This window comes from Nannospalax galili, unplaced genomic scaffold, assembly GCF_000622305.1.
Source record: "Nannospalax galili isolate Female #2095 unplaced genomic scaffold, S.galili_v1.0 scaffold741, whole genome shotgun sequence".
Classification (NCBI taxonomy): domain Eukaryota; kingdom Metazoa; phylum Chordata; class Mammalia; order Rodentia; family Spalacidae; genus Nannospalax; species Nannospalax galili.
In genome coordinates, this window is record NW_008346093.1 from 1,564,201 (window position 1) to 1,585,058 (window position 20,858).

Below are 20,858 nucleotides of genomic sequence, written 5' to 3' on the forward strand. Positions count from 1 at the left end.
TCCAGCTAGTATCCTCAAAGACTCTCTGGAAACTTTAAAAAATATTATTTATTTATTTATTATTTTTTGTGTATGAGTGTATTGTCTGCATGTATGTAAATGCACCCACGTCATGCAATGCCTGCAGAGGTCAGAAGAGGGTGTCAGGTCCCCTGGAACTGATGGTTGTTAGCTGCCATGTAGGTTCTGGAATTCGAACCCAAGTCCTCTGCAGGAACAGCCAGAGCTCTTAACCACAGAGCCATCTCTCCGGTCCCCTCTCTGGAAACTTTTGACTCCCATGTTCCATCTCCTTAGTGAAACCCTTTCTAATCCTTCCTGAATTCTACATAATACCATGAAACCCCTACTCAATCCTTTCTAGACTTCCATCTATTCCCTCAGAGTCCTCTACCCAATCCCTAGAGATCTTTCACCAAAGTCACAGTAAACTCCCAGCAAGGTTCTGGGGTTGAGCCCCACCCAGTTCTATAACACATTCACCAGTCTCTAGAAAACTAAACCCAACTGGGTGTGGTGGCCGAAACATGAATTCCAGGACCCAGGAGGATGAGGCAGGAAGATCATGAGTTTGAGGTCAAATTGGACTACATGATAAGACCCTGACTCAAGAAAATATGGAGTAGAGATGTAGCTTAATGGTAGATCACTTGCTTAACATATGTAAGACCCTGGGTTCAATCGCTAGCAATTACAAAGGAAAAAGGAAACCCTCTGCAGTCTTGAGAGACCTTCATTACATCCTTAAGATGCATTCCCATTCATTCCCAGGCAATCCCAGGCAATTCCCCAGAAACCTCTGCCCAATCTCCCACCATCCCTGGGGCCCTGTTTCTCACGCAGGCCAGCCTTCAAAGGTGGAAACAGTGAACAGGGCCATCATGGCTGAAAGAACATTGTCAAAGCTGAAATCACTGTTGACCCAGAGCCGCTCCCGGACCAAGGGCCGCAACACATCTCCATCAAGGTAGATGAGGAAGGAACCCCTGTGGTTGTTGCAGATAGACTAGGTTAGGGAGGAGGAGTGTGGAACTGTGGCAAAGGGTCTAGGATCTTTATCATGCAGGTAGGTTCACATCCTGCCCTTTAATTTCCTGGCTGGGTGACTGTAGACATTCAACCTCTACATGCTTTTGTTTTTACCGTCCAACCTATAAAACTGAGAATATGAATAGAACCCATTTCCTATTTGTCACTATGATTAAATAAATCAATGACAGCTAGGTATGGCAGTGCACACCTATAATCCCAGTACTTGGGAGGCAGAGGTAGGAAGATTGTAACAAGTTTGAGGCCAGCCTGGTCTACATAGTGAGTTTCATGTCAGCCAGGGCTACATAGTGAAGGTCATGTCCCACAATCAGTCATAAATAAATATGACTAATCAGGCACAGTGGCACATGCTTATAATCTCAGCACTCAGGAGACAGAAGGCAGGAAGCATGAGTTTGAGGGTAGCTTGGACATAGTGAGAACCAGGCTCAAAAAACAAACAAGGGATCCGGGTGTGGTGGTACACACTTTTAGTTCCAGCACTCGGGAGGCAGAGGCAGGCGGATCTCTGTGAATTTAAGGCCAGTCTGCTCTACATAGTGAGTTCCAGGCCAGCTGGAGCTACAGGGAGACCCTGTCTCAAAAAGACCAAAAAGAAAAAACAAACAAACAAACAAGGGCTGGCAAGATGGCTCAGGGGGTAAAGGTGCTGGCTGCTGACCTGATGATCTGAGCTTGATCCGTAGAGCCCACATGGTGGAAGGAGACAACTAACTCCCTCAAGTTGTCCTCTGACTTCCACACATGTGAAATGGCAAGCACACACCCCATATGAATGAATGAATGAATGAATGAATGAATAAATAAATAAATGTAAAACCAACAAATGAACAACAAACAAGACAAATTTCTGGCAGAGTTGGCACTTTATCATCATCACCACTATCATCGCCAGCATCTTTGCCAGCCAGGGGAAAGTAGTCCTGTGAGTGGCCGACATTTTTCAGCACTGACTCTGTGGTAGGCACTGTGCTCTCTTTCTATAAGGGACTTTACTCTGTGTATACTTTCTGTTCAGTGACTCACTACTTCTCATAGTGCCCTATGATATAGGTACTCTTTTCATCCCTATTTTTCATCAGCACTAAATGGGTGAAGAAATGCCTCCAAACCTCATGAAGTGGGTTTGGGGTAGAAATGCCTGGTTCTATGATCTTTGCTTGAAAGATCCCTCTATAGATATCTCCAGATGAAAGCTGGGAATTCAGAACAGGGACAGGGATTGATACAGGTTTCTGGGGTGGAATGTAGGTAACTCTCAAGTATGTGGAAAGGGATTCTAGGGGTGCTTCTGAGGGCTTAGTGAGCTCTGAGGGCCTCTGCAGTTGCTGGCACAGTTATATGGTATGTTTTGAAGCTTTAGGGAGTTTTGTCAGTTTTGGGGACTTTGAGGAAGCTAGAAGTCTCTAGAGCTCTTAGGAGGCTACAGTGGCTTCAGGAGGCTTAGAGAGGTCTGATGTCTCTATGTCATTTGGGAGGGATCCTGGATTCCATAGAGAGCAAGGCCTCAGACACTCACTTGCATTCTTTTGGGGTGTGTTTGGCCTCATCAGTGCAACTGTAGAATTTCCCCTGCAAGAAGGACATTTGTCAAGCAGGTTCACCCTTCACCTCCTCCACCTTGATCCCTGTGGATCTCCCCTACCTTGAAGAGCTGCACACCGATGCAGGCGAACATAAACTGCAGGAGGATGGTGACGATCATGATGTTTCCGATGGTCCGGATCGCCATGAACACACACTGCACCACATGCTGTGGGCACCCACGCACATGGCTAACGGACACTGCAGGCTTTGGCAGCCATGTGGAGGGGACTCAGGTGATGGATGCAGTACAGGAACTTGGGCCAGGGGCATGTGTTTGTAAATCAGAAATGTGTGGTCAGGAACACATGGTCAAAGGCAGTAGCATGTATGGGTATCAATCAGAAATAAGTGCCTAGGCAAGGACATGTAGCCACATATCAGGGACCTGAATTAGAAAAATGTGGCCACTGATACAGTCACTTGTAAGAAACACGGGTCAGTCCACATGGCCAGCAGTCAAGGCCTGGGACCCATGGGTTTGGGTGAGCTGGGCTTACCTTGAGTCCCTTGGCCCTGTTGATGGCTCTGAGGGGCCGTAGAACTCTGAGTACTTGGAGAATCTTCACCACTGAGATGGTCCTGGAGCTGGGGAAGGGACAGTTTTCAGATCCTAATCAGGGCTTGGTAATGGTTCTGGGAGGATTGGGGTAGGAAGGAAATGTCACTCACTGGATGCGAAAGGAGATGAGGGACACACTGACTACAATCAGATCCAACAGATTGAACCAGCTACAGCAGAAGGAGCCACGGTGCAGGAAGGCCTCAAACACTGTCATCTGGGAACCAGAGGACATTGGAATAGGCTTCAGATCTGAGGATAGCTGGTGCAGAGGAGGGGAGAGGGACCAGAGAGGTGGGTGGTGGGGGTGGGCAGGGAGTGGATTGGGGTGAATGAGGGTATGATTGGGGACCTATTAGTCACCTTAAGTAGAATCTACACAGTGAAAATGGAGGTGAAGGCATAATCGAAGTACCCTAGAATATGGGGGAGTGAGAAAGATAAGGAGCGCCAAGTCATGACTGAGGGTGCTGGTAGGTGGGTGCATGTGTCTTTCTTTCTCCATCCCTCCCTCCCTCCCTCCTTCCCTTCCTTCCTTCCTTTTTATGACAGGGTCTTACTGGGTGTGGAGAGCGGGCCCACGCGGGAGTGCCCAAGATGGTGCCCGGGCACCCTGCCAAGCCCCATGATGAGTTAATGGCGCATGCGCAGCAGTGAAGGAAAGCGTGGCTGTTGGCACAAGGGCTCGGGGACAGAGTGTCCCGACCAATCCTGTCTAGCGATCTGGCTCGTGTATCCTACGGAATGTGGTGTGATTGGAGGGAGAAGGAGATAAAAGGGGATGGAACCAGGCAATAAAGAAAAAGAGAAGAAGTTTGAACCGGCCGTTGGTGGTCGTTTTTACTGGGCTCGGCTGGACAGAGCCCGGGGAAGCGGCAACTGGGTAACCCAGATTGGCCTGGAAGTCCCCATTATAGCTCAGGTTGGCCTCAGACTTGCAGCACTCTTTCTGCTTTAGACTCCCAAGTGCTGGAATTCCAGGTGTGTGCCACCATGCTCATTTTGTGTGTGCACCTCTCTGTGTAAGCTTTGCTCTCTCGCTTTCTTTTCTCTTAGCATCAGAAAGGATCTCCATACATGTCAAAGTTTTGTCTGTCAGAGACAAGGGCTCATATTTGGAGACCTCTGTCTGTACCCAGCTGCACGGATACCCTTAGCCTCTTGAACACATCCCTTCCCAAGCAAGCCCTGATCTGCCTTGCACTTCTCTGAGTATGTTGTTTACATGGTATTGACTGACACTGCATTCTCCACCGTTATTGATCCTTTTTCCCAGCCCATTGAGGAGGCTTCTTCCTATCTCCACCCTTGTCCTAGCTTTTGTCCAGGAGGACACCCCCATGAGTTACCCCCCCCAATGGGCTCACATGGTTGCGGAAGGAGTGGGCTCGAATGGGGTCCTCAGCAGCCAGGGACACGCTACTAAGGATGATGAACACCAGGATGAGACTGGTGAAGATTTGATGATGAATGAGAGTGTGGCAGGCCTTCCGAATCCTGGGGAGTGGGAAAAGAGTGATGATCAAAACCCAGGACCAGAGTTTATTGAGAGAGCCTGTGGAATACTGCTGTGCCCCACTGTCACCTGGGGAGTTCCATGGCTCTCCACCTGCCCAGTCCCTGCTGCCTCGTCCACTGCCACTCCCAGTACTCATGAGTTGGTTTGGCTGAGGCAGAAGAAGGCACTTCCCTCAGGGATGGGAACCACTTTCTCCTTGGGTACAACTTCCTGTAAGAGTTCCACACGCCCTGCTCCACCTTCCTCCTCATCCTCTTCTTCCTCTTCCTCCTCTTCCTCTGCACCTGCTGCTGGAAAAAGCAAAATTCATTGAGAAAAGCGATGTTAAGCACCTAGAACTGCTTGTCACAGGGCGAATTCTAACTTCCCAGCCAGAATCTCAGTTCCTCAGGGAAGGGATCCTCATCTGTTTTGTTCAATACAGTATGCCCAGCTCTTAGAACAGTGCCTGAGACACAGTGGGAGCCTGGTGAGTATGTTCAGTGTCTGTTATGTACCCACACATTTTGATAACAGACTCTGAAAAATTTGGCAGTAAAATAAAGTGTTTCTTTCTCTTCTTTAACCTTGGTGTCCCAATAGTTGCTGGCCACATACTTAAGCCCATTCTTCTCAGGATTATTTTTTTTCAGTGCACAAAATTGTACCTAGGGCCTTGCACAAGCTACACAAGTACTCTATCACTAAGATAGAGCCCCGGCACTTGCTTTTTTTTTTTTTTTTTAAACAGGGTATCTAATGTAGTTTAGCCTGACTTGGAACTCACTACATACCCCAAGATGGTCTCAAATTTGCTACCCTCTTGTCTCAGCCTCCCAAGTACTGGGACAACAGGCATGTTCCATGATCAATGCCCACTGCTTTCAGGATGACCTTGGAAAAACCTGCTCCCCAGAGAGGATCGAAGGTCAGAAGCTCTCTGCCTGTGTTCTGTTCCCAAGGTTCCATACAGTTTTTGTATGACCCGCCTACTTGCCTGCTCCTTCACTCTTTACACCCTCCACTTCCTCATTCTCTCTACCAGGTACCTGAAGACAGGAAGATGGGAGTCATCAACTGTGAGAGAGACACCAAGAAATGGACACAAAGGAGGTATGTAAGAGTTGAGATAAGTAAGATAGGGTATGTAAGAGAAGAGATGTGTGAATGGATAGGCAGAAGATGGGGTTAAAGCCATGCATATATCAATAAGTATGGGTGGTAGGGGGAGGTGTAGACAACACTCAAGCTTCTTTACTTTTTCTTTCTTCTTTTGATGGCGGGGTCTTACTATACAGTCCTGGCTAGCCTGGAATTCACTGTGTAGACCAGGCTAGTCTGAACTCATAAAGATCTGGCTGCCTGAGCCTCCCTACTGCTGGGATTTAAAGGCATGTACTACCACCTCTGACTTACACCCAGGCTTATAACTTACCAACACTCCATTTTCCTGTAGAGGGTTTCCTTCTCTGCTCTTCTCTCTGTGAAGAAATAGGGAGTGATTGCTGCAGGTGGTAACAGATGGACAAAGCTGGGGGTTGGGGCAATGCTGTCAGAACACATCTTTCTTGGGTCTTCCTGATTCTGTCCTCAATGCCTGTAGTTTATTCTCCCAGCATCCAGAAGGAGTCTGTGAAATCCTGTCTGGAATATCCTTCCTCTGCTCATAACCATCTCATGGCTATCCTACCAAGCCCCAAAGCCAGTCTCATCTTGACTAAGAGTGCTTCCAGTCTGGTCCTTCTATTTCTCCCACCATCTAACCTGATCTCCTACCACTCTCCTCACTGCTGCATCCCTGCCTCATTGGTGTTTTATAAAAAGATTTATTTATATGTATATATGTGTACCTGTGTGAGCTTATTTGTACCACATGCATGCAGGTACACTCAGAGGCCAGAGGGTGTAAGATTTCCTGGAATTGGAGTTATAGGTCATTGTGCACTGCCTGATGTGGGTGCTGGGAACTGATCCCAGGTCCTTTGGAAGAGCAGTAAGTGCTCGTGCTCGTAACTGTAGAGCCGTCTCTCTAGCCATCACTGGTATTTTTTGTTTGCTTATTTGTGGTGTTGTGGATGGAACCCAGAATGTTGAACAGTTAGGTAAGTTTTCTTCCCCTAAGCTAGGCCCCAAGTTCTGGTGTTTTGTTATGGATATTGTAGCAACATCACAACTTCGAAGGAGCAATTTTATCCAATCTCATCTCCAACATAGAGTCTCCATATGGAGCCTAGGCTGGCCTTGAACTCATTCTCCTGCCTCAGCCTTTCCAAGTGCTAGAATTATAGACATGCCCTTCCAGGCTTGGTTTCATTTCTCACTATTGCTTTGTTTTGTTTTCTTATTCTTCATTAATTATTATTATTATTATTATTATTATTATTATTTTGAGACAGGGTCTCCCTGTAGCCCCAGGGCTGACCACAAACTTGAGATCCTCCTGCCTTAACCTCCTAACTGCTTGGATTAAAGACCTGCCCCACCATGCCTTTTGCTGAGTTAAAAATAAGAGTTTTAGGACTTATTATTAACATGCTCTGATTGGCCTGGAGCTAACTCACTATGTAGATGAGGTTGGCCTGGAGCTCACAGAGATCCTGCCTCTGCCTTCTAAGTACTGGGCTTAAAAGTGTGGGCCACTGCACCCAGACAACATATTCTTTTTTTTTTGTATTCTTAAATTATATAGCCATTTCTTTGTATTTTGCTTGCCTTCCTCAACTACAAATGGCAAGGACTCTTTGCTTTGACCCATACTGTATCCATAACATTTGCTACAGGGCCTGGTACAAGTGTGGTGTTTAATAGATGCATGTTGAATGAATGAAGACTGGCAGCTTGTATCTGGAGGTGGGGGATTCCCAATGCAAATTAAGACATGTCTGATGGTGGGAGATGTCTGTGTGGGGTTCTAATAAGGGATCTTAGGGAAAAACTATCTTGAGGGAAGAGCCAGAGCTCACCTGCCCTTGTTCTTGGCAGTGCCTGCATCTCTGCTGGCCAGGTTATCCACAGCAATGGCAAGAAAGACGTTCAACAGGATGTCTGGGGTGAGCTCAGGCTGCAAAGATGGAGAAGCAGCCCGCCTGTGGACTGCTTAAGTCCCCCATAACCTCACCCTACTCCATTCAGCTCCCTAAAGCTATTAGGATACAGTTGCAGCAGATGAAGAGGATGATGAAATAGACACACACCAGCATCCCTGGGAAGAAGGGGCCTCCATAAGCCATGATGCCATCATACATGACCACGTTCCAATCCTCACCTGTCAGGGTCTGGGGGTAGGAATTCACCAACAAGTTCTTGGGACCTGGAATTCCAGGCCCCACCATCCCACCCATCGCAGGATCTCTAGGCTTCACCTGAAAGACAGTGAGGAGGGCTTGGGGGAATGTGTCAAAGGTGCTTCGCTTAGTGTGGGTCTGGTCAAAATTGAACTTGCCCCCAAAAAGCTGCATGCTAAGCAGGGAAAAAATGATGATAAAGAGGAAGAGGAGGAGCAGCAAGGATGTGATGGACTTCATGGAATTGAGCAGGGATTCCACCAGATTGCTCAGAGATGCCCAGTGTCTGCAGCAGAGATAGAAAGAGGCAGAGTTGATACCTTGTCCCCTGTGGAGTCAGGAGCCAGGAGTCAGGCAGGGTATGGTTAAACAGGTTGTGGTGCCAAGTTTGGAAGTGATTTTTGGAGTTGGAGTGTGGTGAGAGTAAGAAAGGAAGGGACTACTACTGAGTTTGGTCTTAGAGTTGGCATTAGGGGTATAATGGGAAGTGTGGTTTGGATGGAGATGTACATAGAATTAGATTTCAGGTTGGGACTGGGGTCATGGAAATTTGGGGCTAGAGTTAAAATGGAGTTAAAGCTGTGGTTGAGGGTTGGGTATAGGAGAGAGGATGGGGAGGATCTTCAGGAGCGGGGAGAATGGGGTTGCAATTGGATAAGGGGTGCTGGCTAGGGGTAGGGACGCATCAGAGAATTAAGGATGGCATTGTAGTTGGTACTTAGAGATGGGGCTGGAAGTTAGTAGTTAGGTTGGACTTGGGATTGGATGGTAGACCTGTGGATGACATATGGTTGGGGTTAGTGTTAGAGAGGATATTTAGGCTGGGATTGGGGATGAGCTTTGGGGTAAAGTCAGAGCCGGAGCTGAGGCTGGGAAAGGGAATAGAAATTGAGGAGACACTCTTCCTAGAGGACTCTAATCTCCATGAAGGTAGGAGCTTGTGCTTGCTTTGCTTTCTGGTGTTTCCTTAGGGCCTAGAAGGGTGTCTAGCATACAATAGGTATTCAGTAGATGTTTGCTAAATAAGTGATGAGGAAAATAAAACTATCGTTGGAGCTGAGATATAAAGTTGGGACTGTGTTTTGGACCACAGACCCCCCTGCCCCTCCACTTCCCCCCGGATCCCCCACCTGAATACACACCTAGTGATCTTGAAGATCCTGAGGAGGCGCACACATCTGAGCACTGAGATGCCAAGGGGTTGCATGACACCCACTTCCACCAAAGTGGTTTCTAGGATGCCCCCACAGACCACAAAGCAGTCAAAACAGTTGAAGAAAGAGGCGACATAGGCAGAGGGGCCCAGACCATACAGTTTGAGAAGCATCTCCACCTTGAAGAGACAGAGCAGCACTTTGTTGGCGTACTCTGTGGGGGGAGCAGCAGGGGTGACTGGGCTGGCCGTGGCAACATGAAGGAAGTTTGGAGCTTTAGAATGACCTTGGGGTAGCTGGGAGCAGACGAGGTGCAAGCTGGATTAAGATTGGGGTTAGGGACTGGGGTGAGTTTGTAGGTCAGAGTGAGTGAGGCTTGGAGGGCCCAGGAGCTGGGGTAGAGGGCAGAGTTGGGGATAAGGCCAGAGATAGCCTCTTTGAGGCCAGCAAAACACCAATTCAATGGTACAGTTAGCATCTAGGATTTATTATTTTAAAATTAATTTTCATAGGGCCTCACACATGAACTCTACCACCGAGCTGTACCCCCAGCTTTGAGGCTAAGGTTTCTTTGGGACTGAAGCTGGTTTGGGTGTTGGAGTTAGGAGCAGTCTCAGAGGTCAACTTGGACTTAAGGTTCTAAGGAATAATAACAATAGTTGACACTGTATGTGGGCAAAACAATACCTTAGGCATTTTGCAGTTGAACTCATTTAGTCCCAACCACTCCAGGCCATGGATATTATCATTGTCTTCATTTTGTGGATGGGGGAACCTGAGGCACAGAGGGGTTATCCAGATAGCATGGTGTTAAGAGCCTGGATTCTAATTTCTGGCCTGCCTCTCATAAGCTGAGTCCTGGGGTTAGTTGCTTAACTCATTAGTGCTGCAGCAATCAAGACTTTGGGCCTTAGTAATTGATTCACACACACAAGGTTCTGGGGAATAGTGATTGAGTTTGGACACGTAAAATGCTGAGAACAGAACCTGATGCACACAGCAAGTGACACAGAATTGTAGGTTATAAGATGAGATAGGACAGACTAGGGTTTCTGCACTTATTTGGATTGGGAAGGCAATGTCTGGGGTCTGAGGCTCTCTAAACATTCTGGATTTCAACATCTGGGGTGGAGAGCAGGGGCTGGGGGGGGAGAGCTGGCATGCTGATGCATACCCTGGGTCTGAGTGAGCCATACAGGCTGCCCATGGTGCTCAGAGGCAATGGTCAGTGTGTTGAGGAAGACGAGCAGCAGCACAGCCCAGTAACAGGCGTTGGACTTCACAGCCCGTCGGCAGCCAGCTTGGAGACATTGGTTGGCTTGGTGGAGGTGATGGCTGTGGGAAGGACAGCTCATAACTGAGAGAGCCTACCTCATCTAGGAGTTCAGGTCTGGGGGCCCAGAAGTCATTAAGGGCTTGGTGGCAGATAGGTCATAGAGTCACAGATCCAAAAGGTTGCACAACTTTCCCAACTCACCAGATCTTAGTTTTCATGATCTTGTTTCTAGAAAAGAATGGGAAGGGAGGGAGGTGTCACAAAGGTCTGAGAGGGAGTCAGCAGCTGTGGCTGGAGATCAGGGGCTGAGGTCAAGGTTTGAAGCTAAAGTGAGGAAGCTAAAGTAAAGTCTGAGCTACTCAGGAATTAAGGACTGGAGCCTCTCACAGGCAGTGTGTACAGCCAGCCAGAGCCCCCTCCTCTTCATCCTCATTGCCTGGGGTATCCACCATGGAGCCTGTATCACTGGCTGGGAGGCTAGCTATAGGGAAGTGAAAACAGAGGTCAGGACCTGAAGACCCTAGGTCCCACCTTTGGTTTTATCTTCTTCCCACTCACCCCAGCCCTGACCTGCTCCTGCTGGCCTTGGCTCTCACCATGGCTGCTGGTGGAGTGTGTGGAGCAAGTGGAGTGACTGAACCAGTGCAGGCGTCCGCACCTCCTATTGGTCAGCTCAGCCAGCTGGGGCCCTGTAGGGATAGAGAGGACACCTTGGAAGGGTGGCTTGGCCACAGAGTTAGGGCCATATCTAGGGGACAAGATTCTAGTTGGAGTCTTTGTATGTGAGTCTGTGTCTAGATTCTGTGTCCTGAGCCAGATGTGGGGCAAATCCTGGAATAGGTTGGGACTGGGTCTCAGGAGGGCAGACCACATCTGGGCCAGGAATGAAGCAGGACCACATTGGAGTTGCCTACGATGGCCGGCCCTGTCCTCTTCAGCTAGAGAACCCAAGTTGCCATCTGCTGTTGGGTCATCAAAGTCTAGCTCTTCAGCCTGTGTAATCCAGTCCAGGTAGCCATGCAGTTCCTCCTCCATCTGCTGCTTCTCCCGAAGCTTCTGAAAGTCACCTCGTGCTTTTGCCTTCTCTCTTTCCTTGGAGAACTCCCTGAAGGAGAAAGGTAGAAGACTAAGTGAGGAAGTCCCCCCAGTAAGCTTGCCAGGCACACTAGTCTCATAGTTGTTCTTTGGATATGCCAAGAACATTCTAACCTCTGAGTCTTTGGACTAGCTGTTCCTGCAACTTGGAATGCCGATCTGGCTTATCTCTCTTATATTTTTATTCAACATTTGCCAAGTGGCCTTTCTTGATTTTAAAATAGATTAGATTTATTTGTTTAATTATTGTGTGTGTGTGTGTGTGTGTGTGTGTGTGTGTGTGTGTGTTGGGAGGGATGTGGAGGCCAGAGGACAACCCATGAGAGTTGATTCTCTCCTACCATGTAGGTCCTGGGGACCTAACTCAGGTCATCATTTTAGCTCAGGCTGGCCTTGAACTCCTGATCCTCCTGTTTCTGCCTTCCAAGTACTAGGATTACAGGTGTGCACACCATGTATGGCATGATTGGTCTCTTTGACACAGGGTCTCATTACTAGCTCCGGCTCTCCTTGAATTTGCAATTCCTGACTTTGCCCCTGGGTTTTGGGTACAGATGTACGTGTGTGCACCATGTGAGTGCAGTGCCTCAGGAGGCCAAAAGAAGGCATTGAGTTTCCTGGCACTGCTGTTACAAGTGGTTGTTAGCTACCACATGGATGCTGGGAACTGAACCTGAGTCCTCTGCAAGAGCGGGAAGTGCTCCTAACCACTGAGCCATCTCTTCAATCCCTGATATCGGTATTTCTAATGGCAGCATCTCCCTGTTTCTCTTTATTTTTCCTCTGTTTCCACAATTCACATTCCGTGTCTGTATGTGTATATATAATGTACATACACTTACTTATCGTCTGTTTCTATTATTTTTCTTTCCCATGAGAACGCAATATCCAAGAAAGCAGGGGTTATAGTGTTTCTTGTTTTGTTCCTCAAACAGTGCCTTCCACACAGAAAAATATTTAAGATTGAATGATTGAAGGATCAGATCAGATTTTTTATTTTGGTGGTTAAAGGGGATTGAGCCTGGAGCCTTGTACATGCTATACAAGTGCTTGGACTTGGGGCTGGAGAGATGGCTCAGCAGTTAAGGACATTTGCTGTTCTTCTAAAGGACCCAGGTTCAAATCCCAGCACCCACAAGGTGGCTAATAACGGTCCATAACTCCAGTTGCAGGGAATTGAACACCCTTTTTTGGTCTTTGTGGGCATTGCACAACATGGGTGCACTTACATACATGCAGGCAATACACTCATACACATAAAATAAAAATAATAAATAAATATTTTGTAAAGAAAAACCAAATGCTTGGACTTAAAAATACACTTTAAAAAAATTTGAGGCAACATCTCACTAAATTGCCCAGTCTGGCCTTGAACTTGAGATCATAGCCTGCTAAGTAGCATGGATTAAAGGCTTGTGCTGCCAAGCCCAGCTCAGATGGGTTTTGAAGGATTACTAAGAGTTTGGCATCACAAAAGGGGGAGGGACTGTAGGAAGAATAAGTAGGCACCTCACCCACTCAGGACACCAAGCACAAGGTTGAGGACAAAGAAGGACCCAAAGATGATGAGGCTCACGAAGTATACCCAGGGTAGCTCATACCCCATGGCATCCTGCATCTGCAGAGAGAGCATATTTCCCTCAGAACATGCAGAGCCTTCAAATTGAGTTGGGGAGGAAGGGCAGGCACAGCCTCCCAGCCCTGTGAGGGCTTGTCCACCTCACCCAGTAGAGGACATCTGTCCAACCTTCCATGGTAATACACTGGAAGACTGTCAGCATGGCAAAGAAAAAATTGTCGAAGTTGGTGATGCCACTATTGGGCCCTGGCCAGTGCCCTCAGCACTCAGTCTGGTTCAGTGTGCATGAACGCCCAGAGCCAGAAGAAGCACAAGGGGATGGATCCTCCTCCGCCTCCATACCTGCAGGAAAATTGGAGCCCAGGGCTATGAAACAAAGCCACCCACAAGTGCCTCTCTAGAGACCCATCTTCATAGGAAATTTGACTCAGAGCCCTAGATATATTTTAAAGCATGAGTAACCTTTAGCTCCTTCCTGGGGTCAAACCCCAAGGTAATGGTTCTGAACCACTGGGAAGCTGAGTTCTACCAGCAGGGGTCTGGAAAGGACTGCAAATCCTGTATAGTCTTTTGTTTTTTTCGTTTTTGAGACAGGGTCTCCCTGTAGCCTAGCTGACCTGGAACTTGCTATGTAGGCCAGGCCGCCCGAACTCGCTGAGATCCACCTGCTACCGGCACCACCACACCCATCGCAAATCCTGTATAGTCTTAAATAACAGTGAGGCAGGAGCCTGGGGGCAGTGTCTTGTGACCATGAGAGCTTGTTGAAAAGAGGGTAGAGGCAAGGCTGGACTAGGGTCTGCGTGAATGCCAGTTAAGTTTGAAGTCTTAAACAGCCCTGGGCTGTTTGGCTTATGGGTTGGGGCAGGGAGGAGTTGTATGGAGGGGATATGGCGGGGAGTTGTAGCCTGGGATTTAGAGCAGAGCTTGAATTTAGGGGTCGGGCTTGGTTATCCAGGGGTGGAACCTGAGGGTGGGGAAAGAGTCTTGTGAATCTTGAGTGTGCTTTCTAGAAGCAAGATTGGACCCAGGAACTAGGGAGGGGGCGTGTCCTGTCCTGTGAAATGTGGACTGGCTGACCTGATCCCAGGAAGTAGCACGTCTTGTGCATGCGTCCGAGGAACAGCTCGAGTCCGATGATGGCATAGATGATAATGACGAAGAGGACTAGCGGCACAATGTGCAGCAGCGGTACTAGCGCCTTCATGATGGAATTGAGCACTATGTGCAGGCCTGTGGGGTAGGGGTTGGGGGTTGGTGAGGGATCAGCTCAGCCGCCCTCTGCTTCAGGCCCCACCTTCAACCCTGTGAGGTGTGCCACTTACTCGGGACTCCAGATACCAGCCTCAGTGGCCGCAGCACCCTAAACGCCCGTAATGCCTTCACATCGAAGCCCCCCGGCTTTCCTCCAGTATGCGGGGCATCACCTGGCTGCCCAGGTCCTTGCTCCAGCAGCACGCTAAACAGCCTGATGGAGGAGCATAGAACGCAGAGGAGAGTCAGGACTTTGGCTCCCGCCCTTCCCCTCTTTTCTCAGAAAAACACAAGTCCCCATAACTGGAAACGCGAATAGTGTAAATATGCTACTATTCCTGATTCCAGGTGACAAACAGGGGCTGTCTGAAGCAGCTGCGTCCCTGAGCCCCAGAATTCAGTGGATCTGGGAGTAGGAATGCTACTAGGGTGGGGTGCCCCTCCTCCTGCATACGCGCACCAGACCACGACGATGATGAAGTCAAGTAGGTTCCAGCCATTGCGGATGTAGGCGCTAGGGTGGAGTACCAGCCCGTATGCCACGATCTTGAGCACTGTCTCCACGGTGAAAATCACCAAGAATACATATTCCATCTGCTCCTGGAGGGCGGAGTCAGGTGTGGGGAGTGCCGTTTCGGGGCGGGGTCAGATGAGATGCTGGTACTGGAAAGGGTTGGGTAGCTAGGGTTGGAGAAGGTGGGTCCAGGAGGGGTGGGGCTTGGCTGGATGGCTTGAAATTCTAATGAAGTTACACTCTGGCTGGGAATGGGGCGAGGGCACCTCACCAAATTGTGGTTGGCAGTGTTGGAGTCGTCCTCAGGGAAGGGGATGTATACCCTCAGGGCCACCCAGTTGGCAAAGATGGTCAGCAGGATGAGGATGTCAAAAGGCCTCAGACAGACATAGTCAAGGAAGAGTGGCCATGAAACCCTTACATTCCTGTGGGACCCTCCTGACCTCATACTGACTCCTGACTTCAAGGTGACTGGTTCTGACATTCTTAACCCTTGCCCTGACTAAGGCCTTCACTTTGACCCCTTTCTCTCAACCATGATCCTCCTCAACTCTTTGATTCAGTCCTTGACTTTTCTTTTAGATAGGGTCTCATGTAGCCCAGACTGGTTTCAAACTTGCTATTCGATGTAGACATGAATGACCTTGAATTTTGATCCTTCTGCCTCCACCTCCTGAGAACTGGGATCACAGGTGTGTGCCACCATGCTCAGTTTATGGGGTGCTGGGGATTGGGCTTTGTGCTTGCTAGGTAAGCACTCTACCAACTGGATTGATATATTTTGAAACAGGGTCTCACTATGTAGTCCTGGCTGACCTGCAACTCACTTTGTAGACTAGGCTGGACTTGAACTCACAGAGATTTACCTGACCCTGCCTTCTGAGTGCTGGGATTTAAAAAGGTGTGTGCCACCACACCCAGTCTCAAGTCTGATTTTTTATTTTTTTAAGACAGGGTCATGCTTTGTAGTCCAGGCTGGCTTTGAATTTTTAGTCATTCCGTCTCAGCCTCCTGAGTTCTGGGATTACAGACATGTGCAACCATGCCCAGTTTAGTGCTTCACTTGTTTTGTTTTGTTTTGTTTTTGGTCTTTTTGAGACAGGGTCTCCCAGTAGCCCCAGCTGGCTTGGAATCATGCCTCCTGAGTGCTGAGATTAAAGGCTTCACTTTTGACCTTTGTGACCTTTGCAGTGCTGTGGACTGAACTCAGGACATCAAATATACTAAACAAGTGCCTTACTACTGAGCTACACTTCCACCCCTGGAGTCTTTTTCCCCCCCAAATTTGATGCTTGGACCCTGGTGAATTCAGCCCTCCTCTGTTCTATTCCTGACTTAATCCTTGACTCTTGGTACCCTGGTGATCCTTACCCCTGAGCCTCCCAGGATACTTCCACTCCACAATGCTGATGCAGGACCGCCGAAGGGGATTGGCTAGGGTGAGGCAGAAGAGGGCTTGAGGTGATCGCTGGGCACTGGCCACTGCTACTGTCTTATGCTTGTCGTGCTGGGTCCTTCGTCTTGGGGTCCCCAGGCCCGATGCCCCATTATCACCCCCAATGGCTGGAGGCCCAAGACATAGCCCCCATTCAGGACCAGGGCCTCCCCCATTGACTGTGTCTGTATGGAGAAACAGATTCAGGGAGGAGGGCCAGGATGGGGCAGTCAGAGACTTCTTGTTTGATTCAGTCTCTGTGCTTGAAGGAAGAAGAGCATGTATGGTATGGGCTTGGTCAAGAGCACTGGCTGCTCTTGCAGAGGACCCAGGTTCAGTTCCCAGCACCCACATGGGGGTTAACAACTGTTTGTAATTCCAGTTCTAGGGGATCTGATGCCCTCTTCTGACCTCTGTGAACACTGCATGCACAGGTGTACTTATACACATCCAGGTAAAACACTCATACACATAAAATAAATAAATAATTTAAAAAAGAAGAACATGCAAAATTAGGAAGAGGTGGGGGATGCTTTGGTTATGGGTTGAGGGTTAAGAATTAGTGTTGGGGTTAAATTTAGGGTGGAGTGAGATTTGTTGAGGAGTAAAGGTAAAAGTGTGTTTTCAAATGAGGTAGGAGAGGTAGGGTTTGGCTGTGTAATCACCCTGCTGTGCACTTCAATTTAAGGTTAAAGCTGAGTGGTAGATTTTGGGTCGGAGTGGGTTTAGCCTTAATTAAGAGTGGAATTAGGTTGAGATTCAGGGTTGAGGCTGAGTACTTGAATGAGTTGGGATTGGAATTAGGATCAAAGTAGGGTTGAGTTTTGAATAGGATTTACATTTTGCATTGGAGTTTTCAGTGAAGCCGTTTCAAGACCCTGTGGCTTTGTTTCATTTTCTGAGGTTGGCCTGGTTAAGAATCTTTGTAGGGGAGCTGGAGAGATTGCTCAGTGGTTAAGAACACTGACTGTTCTTGCAGAAGACCCAGGTTCAAATCCCAGCACCCACATGGCAGCTAACAACTGTCTGTAACTCCAGTTCCAGGAGATCTAACAGTCTCTTCTGTCCTCCACGGGTATTGCACGACACGGGTGCACTTACCTACATGCAGGCAATACACGCATACATATAAAATAAAAATAATAAAATATTTTTTAAAAAAGAACCTTTGTAGGAAATCAGCTTTTTGAATTCAAATTCTAACTACTATTTGGAAACTGTGTATTGCCTTGAGAGAATTATGTAATTCTTTGAGCCTCAATTTCCTTATCTTTATATTGGGGATGATTATAATGGTTGCCTGCATTATAGGGATATTGTAAAGAGTAAAGAAGTTCAGCATTCACAAGAATTCCTGGCATGTAGTATTACCATTTTGAAGATGGGAGAAATTGAGGCAAAAGGGTTAAAAGACTTGCTAAAGTGACTGAATCAGGAGTCAAACTTGGGCATTCTGATTCTAGAGCCCTCCCAACTTACTATACCATTAGCTGTGTAATTTTTTTTTGAGACAGGGTCTCCCTGTAGCCCCAGCTGTCCTGGAACTCACTATGTAGACCAGGCTGGCCTTGAACTAAAAGGGCCTGCTCTGTTTCTGGACAACCAGGGAAATCACTCACTAACAACTACTGGCAACTCGAGGTTAGATGACCTTTGGGTTCATGGTTAGGTCTGTAGCCACTGTGGGGTTTGGATTCTAATGTACCCATGTGGTGGATGGGGGAAGGTTGTTTTCTGGTTAGTAGGGCTTAGATTTAGGATTCAGTGTAAGGCTAAACTTGGAGTTAGAATTGGAGTGGGCGCTATGGTCAGGATTCAGGTTAGGTTTCATCTGGGAACTAAGGCTGTGTGGATAGGGTTGGGGTGCTATGGGGAAAGGATTTGTGTAGGCTTAGTGTCTGATCTCAGGTGACAAAGAAGCTCTGTTAGGGGCTCCCTGGGACAGGAAGAGGGTGATGATACTCTGGTCTCCCAGAGATTCTCCAGGGGTAGGGTCCAGATGGGCAGTGGGTAGATGAGAGGGTGAGGGTGGAGCAGAGCCCAGGGTGGCTCCAAGGGTCTACAGGAGGGGTAAATGTCTGCTCTCACCTTTCCCGTCTTCAGATTCCGACATCCTCCTCTGGAGATAAAAGGGCCATCTGCACATAGCCCCCTTCTCCTCTCCCAGCTTTAGAGAGATTAAGGTCACAAGGCGGGGAATAATATTGTCAGTTGGGAGGGTGAGCAGAGGAGCAAATGGGACATTTGTAGGCCAGAGCTTGACAACAGAAAAGGCACTGATTAAAAAAAATTGAAATAGGGTATCACTATATAGACCAGGCTGCTCTTGAACTCACAGAGATCTGCCTGATTCTGCGTTCCAAGTGCTGGGATTAAAAGCATGTGCCACTACACCCAGCCTTAAATGTTTACCAAATAGTTACCCACATCAAGCAGGAAGAAACTAAAATAAGAAAAAAATGATGCCATTTTCCAATAGTATATGAAATTTGTAGCACACAGGAAAAACTCAACACTTACAGTATCTCTATGAAAAAAGTATCAAATATCAAATATTGAAGGGGGCCTAAAATGGAAAAACATAACATTTACTGATTAAATATTCAATGTCACGATGATGTCAACTCTTCCCAAAACATTCTGTCTGGCATTTTTGCATTGGCAATACCAAATAAAATCTTAAAATATTTTTCTGTGGAATTGACAAATTGAGTTTGATATATATATGTATATATGTATAAATATATATTCAATATACAAAGGATCTAGAAAAGCCAAAGTCAGTATCATTTGAAAAGGAACAAGACAAGAGGACTTACTATATCTGATATCAAGGCTCATTATAAATCTACAGTAATTAAAAACAGAATATAAGCCCCATATGGTGGTACACGCCTTTAATCCAAACACTTGGGAGGCAGAGGCAGGTGGATTGCTGTGAGTTTGAGGCCAGTCTGGTCTACCTAGAGAGTTCCAGGCCAACCAGGGCTACATAGTGGAACCCTGTCTCAAAACAAAACAAAACAAAACAAAACAAAACAAAACAATATAAAACACCCCACCCAAATAAAAACCAAATAGAATATAGCCAGAGGTGCTGGTACATGCCTCTAATTCCAGCACTCAGGTGGCAGAGACAGGAGAATTATTACAATCTTGAGGACAGCCAGGGCTACATTTCAAGATTATTTCTAAACAAAAACAAAACAGGACAATGCAATATCCAAAAATAGAGTACAGTTGAGAAACTGAGGCATATATTTAATTTATATATTTATATAAAATTTACAACAAATGTTGGACTACTGGATAGTGGAGACAGAATAGGCCTTTCAATAAATAATGGATGCATAGATATTTGCTGTGTCAATATTCTTTGGATTGTACAGCATATTAAAAGAATTCATTTATTGATTACATGAATATGAATAACTGTAATTCACAATTCTCTCTCTCCTCCCTCTCTTTGCTTCTTTTCTTTTGAGGCAGAGTCTCCCTATGTAGGCCAACCTAACCTCAAACTGGTGCTTGCCATCACACAGGTGTGTGCCATCACAGTTTAGTAATTATATTTCATTTATTTATTTATTTATTTATTTATTTATTTATTTATTTACTCTGTGTGTGTGTGTGTGTGTGTGTATACCACTGCATGTTTGTGGAAGTCAAAGGACAATGTTATGGATTAATTTGCCTCCTTCCACCATGTGGGTCCCAGTCATTGAGTTCAGGGCATCAGGTTTGGCAACAGGCACCTTAACGCGCTGAGCTGTCGTCTCACCACTCCAATAATTATTCTTTTTTCTTTCTTTCTTTCTTTCTTTCTTTTTTTTTTTTTTTTTTTTTTTTTTTTTTTTTTTGAGACAGGGTCTCCCTGTAGTCCTGGAACTTGCTATGCAGAATAAGCTGGCTTCGATCTCCCAGAGATGCGTCTGCCTCTGCCTCCAGAATGTTGGGATTAAGGGCATGCACCACCATGCTTGGCTTCAGTAATTATGTTTTAATCCTAGGAGGTAGGTATTATGAACTTTCCTATTTTATAGATGAGGAAAGCAGGACACAGAACAGTTGCTTTGTATACTTTTTAAACTAGAAAATGAATGCTGTCTGAAATGTAGCTCCTCTTTGTTGGGTTCCGCAGCTCTTAGCTCCTCTTTTCCTAGGCCCTAGTGCACGGGACTACAGGTGGAAAAACTACAGCTTCCAGCAGCCATTGCATGCTCGGGTTTGAGCACGCACTTTCACACCCCGCCTCTAGGCATTTCCGCCTGCGCGGCGCTCACTCACTGAACTACACTTCCCAGTTCTCCTTGCGCGGCACGTGACGCCCTGTCCTCTCTGAGTGGGGAGAGTGGTTGCTACAGCTGCGCCTCACTTTCTCCGATCCAGTCCGGGACCTAGCCCGGAGTTAGAATCGACTCCACCATGGAGGAAGCCGACCGAATCCTTATCCATTCCTTGCGCCAGGCGGGCACGTAAGTACACAACCCCTACTCGCCTCCAAATGCCCACATCCGGGTCTCCAAAACCGAGGACCCCCCCCCCCCCCCCCCCCCCCCCCCCCCCCCCC

At 47.4% G+C, this 20,858-nt stretch overlaps 2 protein-coding genes across 2 annotated transcripts in view; one reads left to right on the forward strand and one right to left on the reverse strand.

The window, feature by feature from the left end:
- The window catches only part of Cacna1f (calcium voltage-gated channel subunit alpha1 F), a 29,320-nt gene extending 10,919 nt beyond the window's left edge, over nucleotides 1-18,401 (reverse strand). The window contains 27 exon segments of the mRNA XM_008842597.1: nucleotides 840-986; nucleotides 2,573-2,625; nucleotides 2,699-2,806; nucleotides 3,138-3,225; nucleotides 3,310-3,416; nucleotides 3,563-3,626; nucleotides 4,571-4,696; nucleotides 4,855-4,996; nucleotides 5,683-5,746; nucleotides 6,133-6,178; nucleotides 7,661-7,742; nucleotides 7,852-7,972; nucleotides 8,060-8,267; nucleotides 9,124-9,349; nucleotides 10,310-10,470; nucleotides 10,613-10,639; nucleotides 10,799-10,892; nucleotides 11,008-11,100; nucleotides 11,326-11,516; nucleotides 13,021-13,124; nucleotides 13,231-13,427; nucleotides 14,166-14,318; nucleotides 14,411-14,553; nucleotides 14,800-14,939; nucleotides 15,125-15,230; nucleotides 16,245-16,262; nucleotides 18,337-18,401. Coding sequence (XP_008840819.1) covers nucleotides 840-986; nucleotides 2,573-2,625; nucleotides 2,699-2,806; nucleotides 3,138-3,225; nucleotides 3,310-3,416; nucleotides 3,563-3,626; nucleotides 4,571-4,696; nucleotides 4,855-4,996; nucleotides 5,683-5,746; nucleotides 6,133-6,178; nucleotides 7,661-7,742; nucleotides 7,852-7,972; nucleotides 8,060-8,267; nucleotides 9,124-9,349; nucleotides 10,310-10,470; nucleotides 10,613-10,639; nucleotides 10,799-10,892; nucleotides 11,008-11,100; nucleotides 11,326-11,516; nucleotides 13,021-13,124; nucleotides 13,231-13,427; nucleotides 14,166-14,318; nucleotides 14,411-14,553; nucleotides 14,800-14,939; nucleotides 15,125-15,230; nucleotides 16,245-16,262; nucleotides 18,337-18,401 — 3,074 coding nt within the window.
- Nucleotides 18,402-20,554: 2,153 nt separating this feature from the next.
- Ccdc22 (coiled-coil domain containing 22) overlaps nucleotides 20,555-20,858 on the forward strand; it is an 11,977-nt gene continuing 11,673 nt past the window's right edge. Inside the window, exon 1 of the mRNA XM_008842600.3 lies at nucleotides 20,555-20,763. Coding sequence (XP_008840822.1) covers nucleotides 20,714-20,763 — 50 coding nt within the window. The 5' untranslated portion in view covers nucleotides 20,555-20,713. The remainder of the gene's footprint in view (nucleotides 20,764-20,858) is intronic.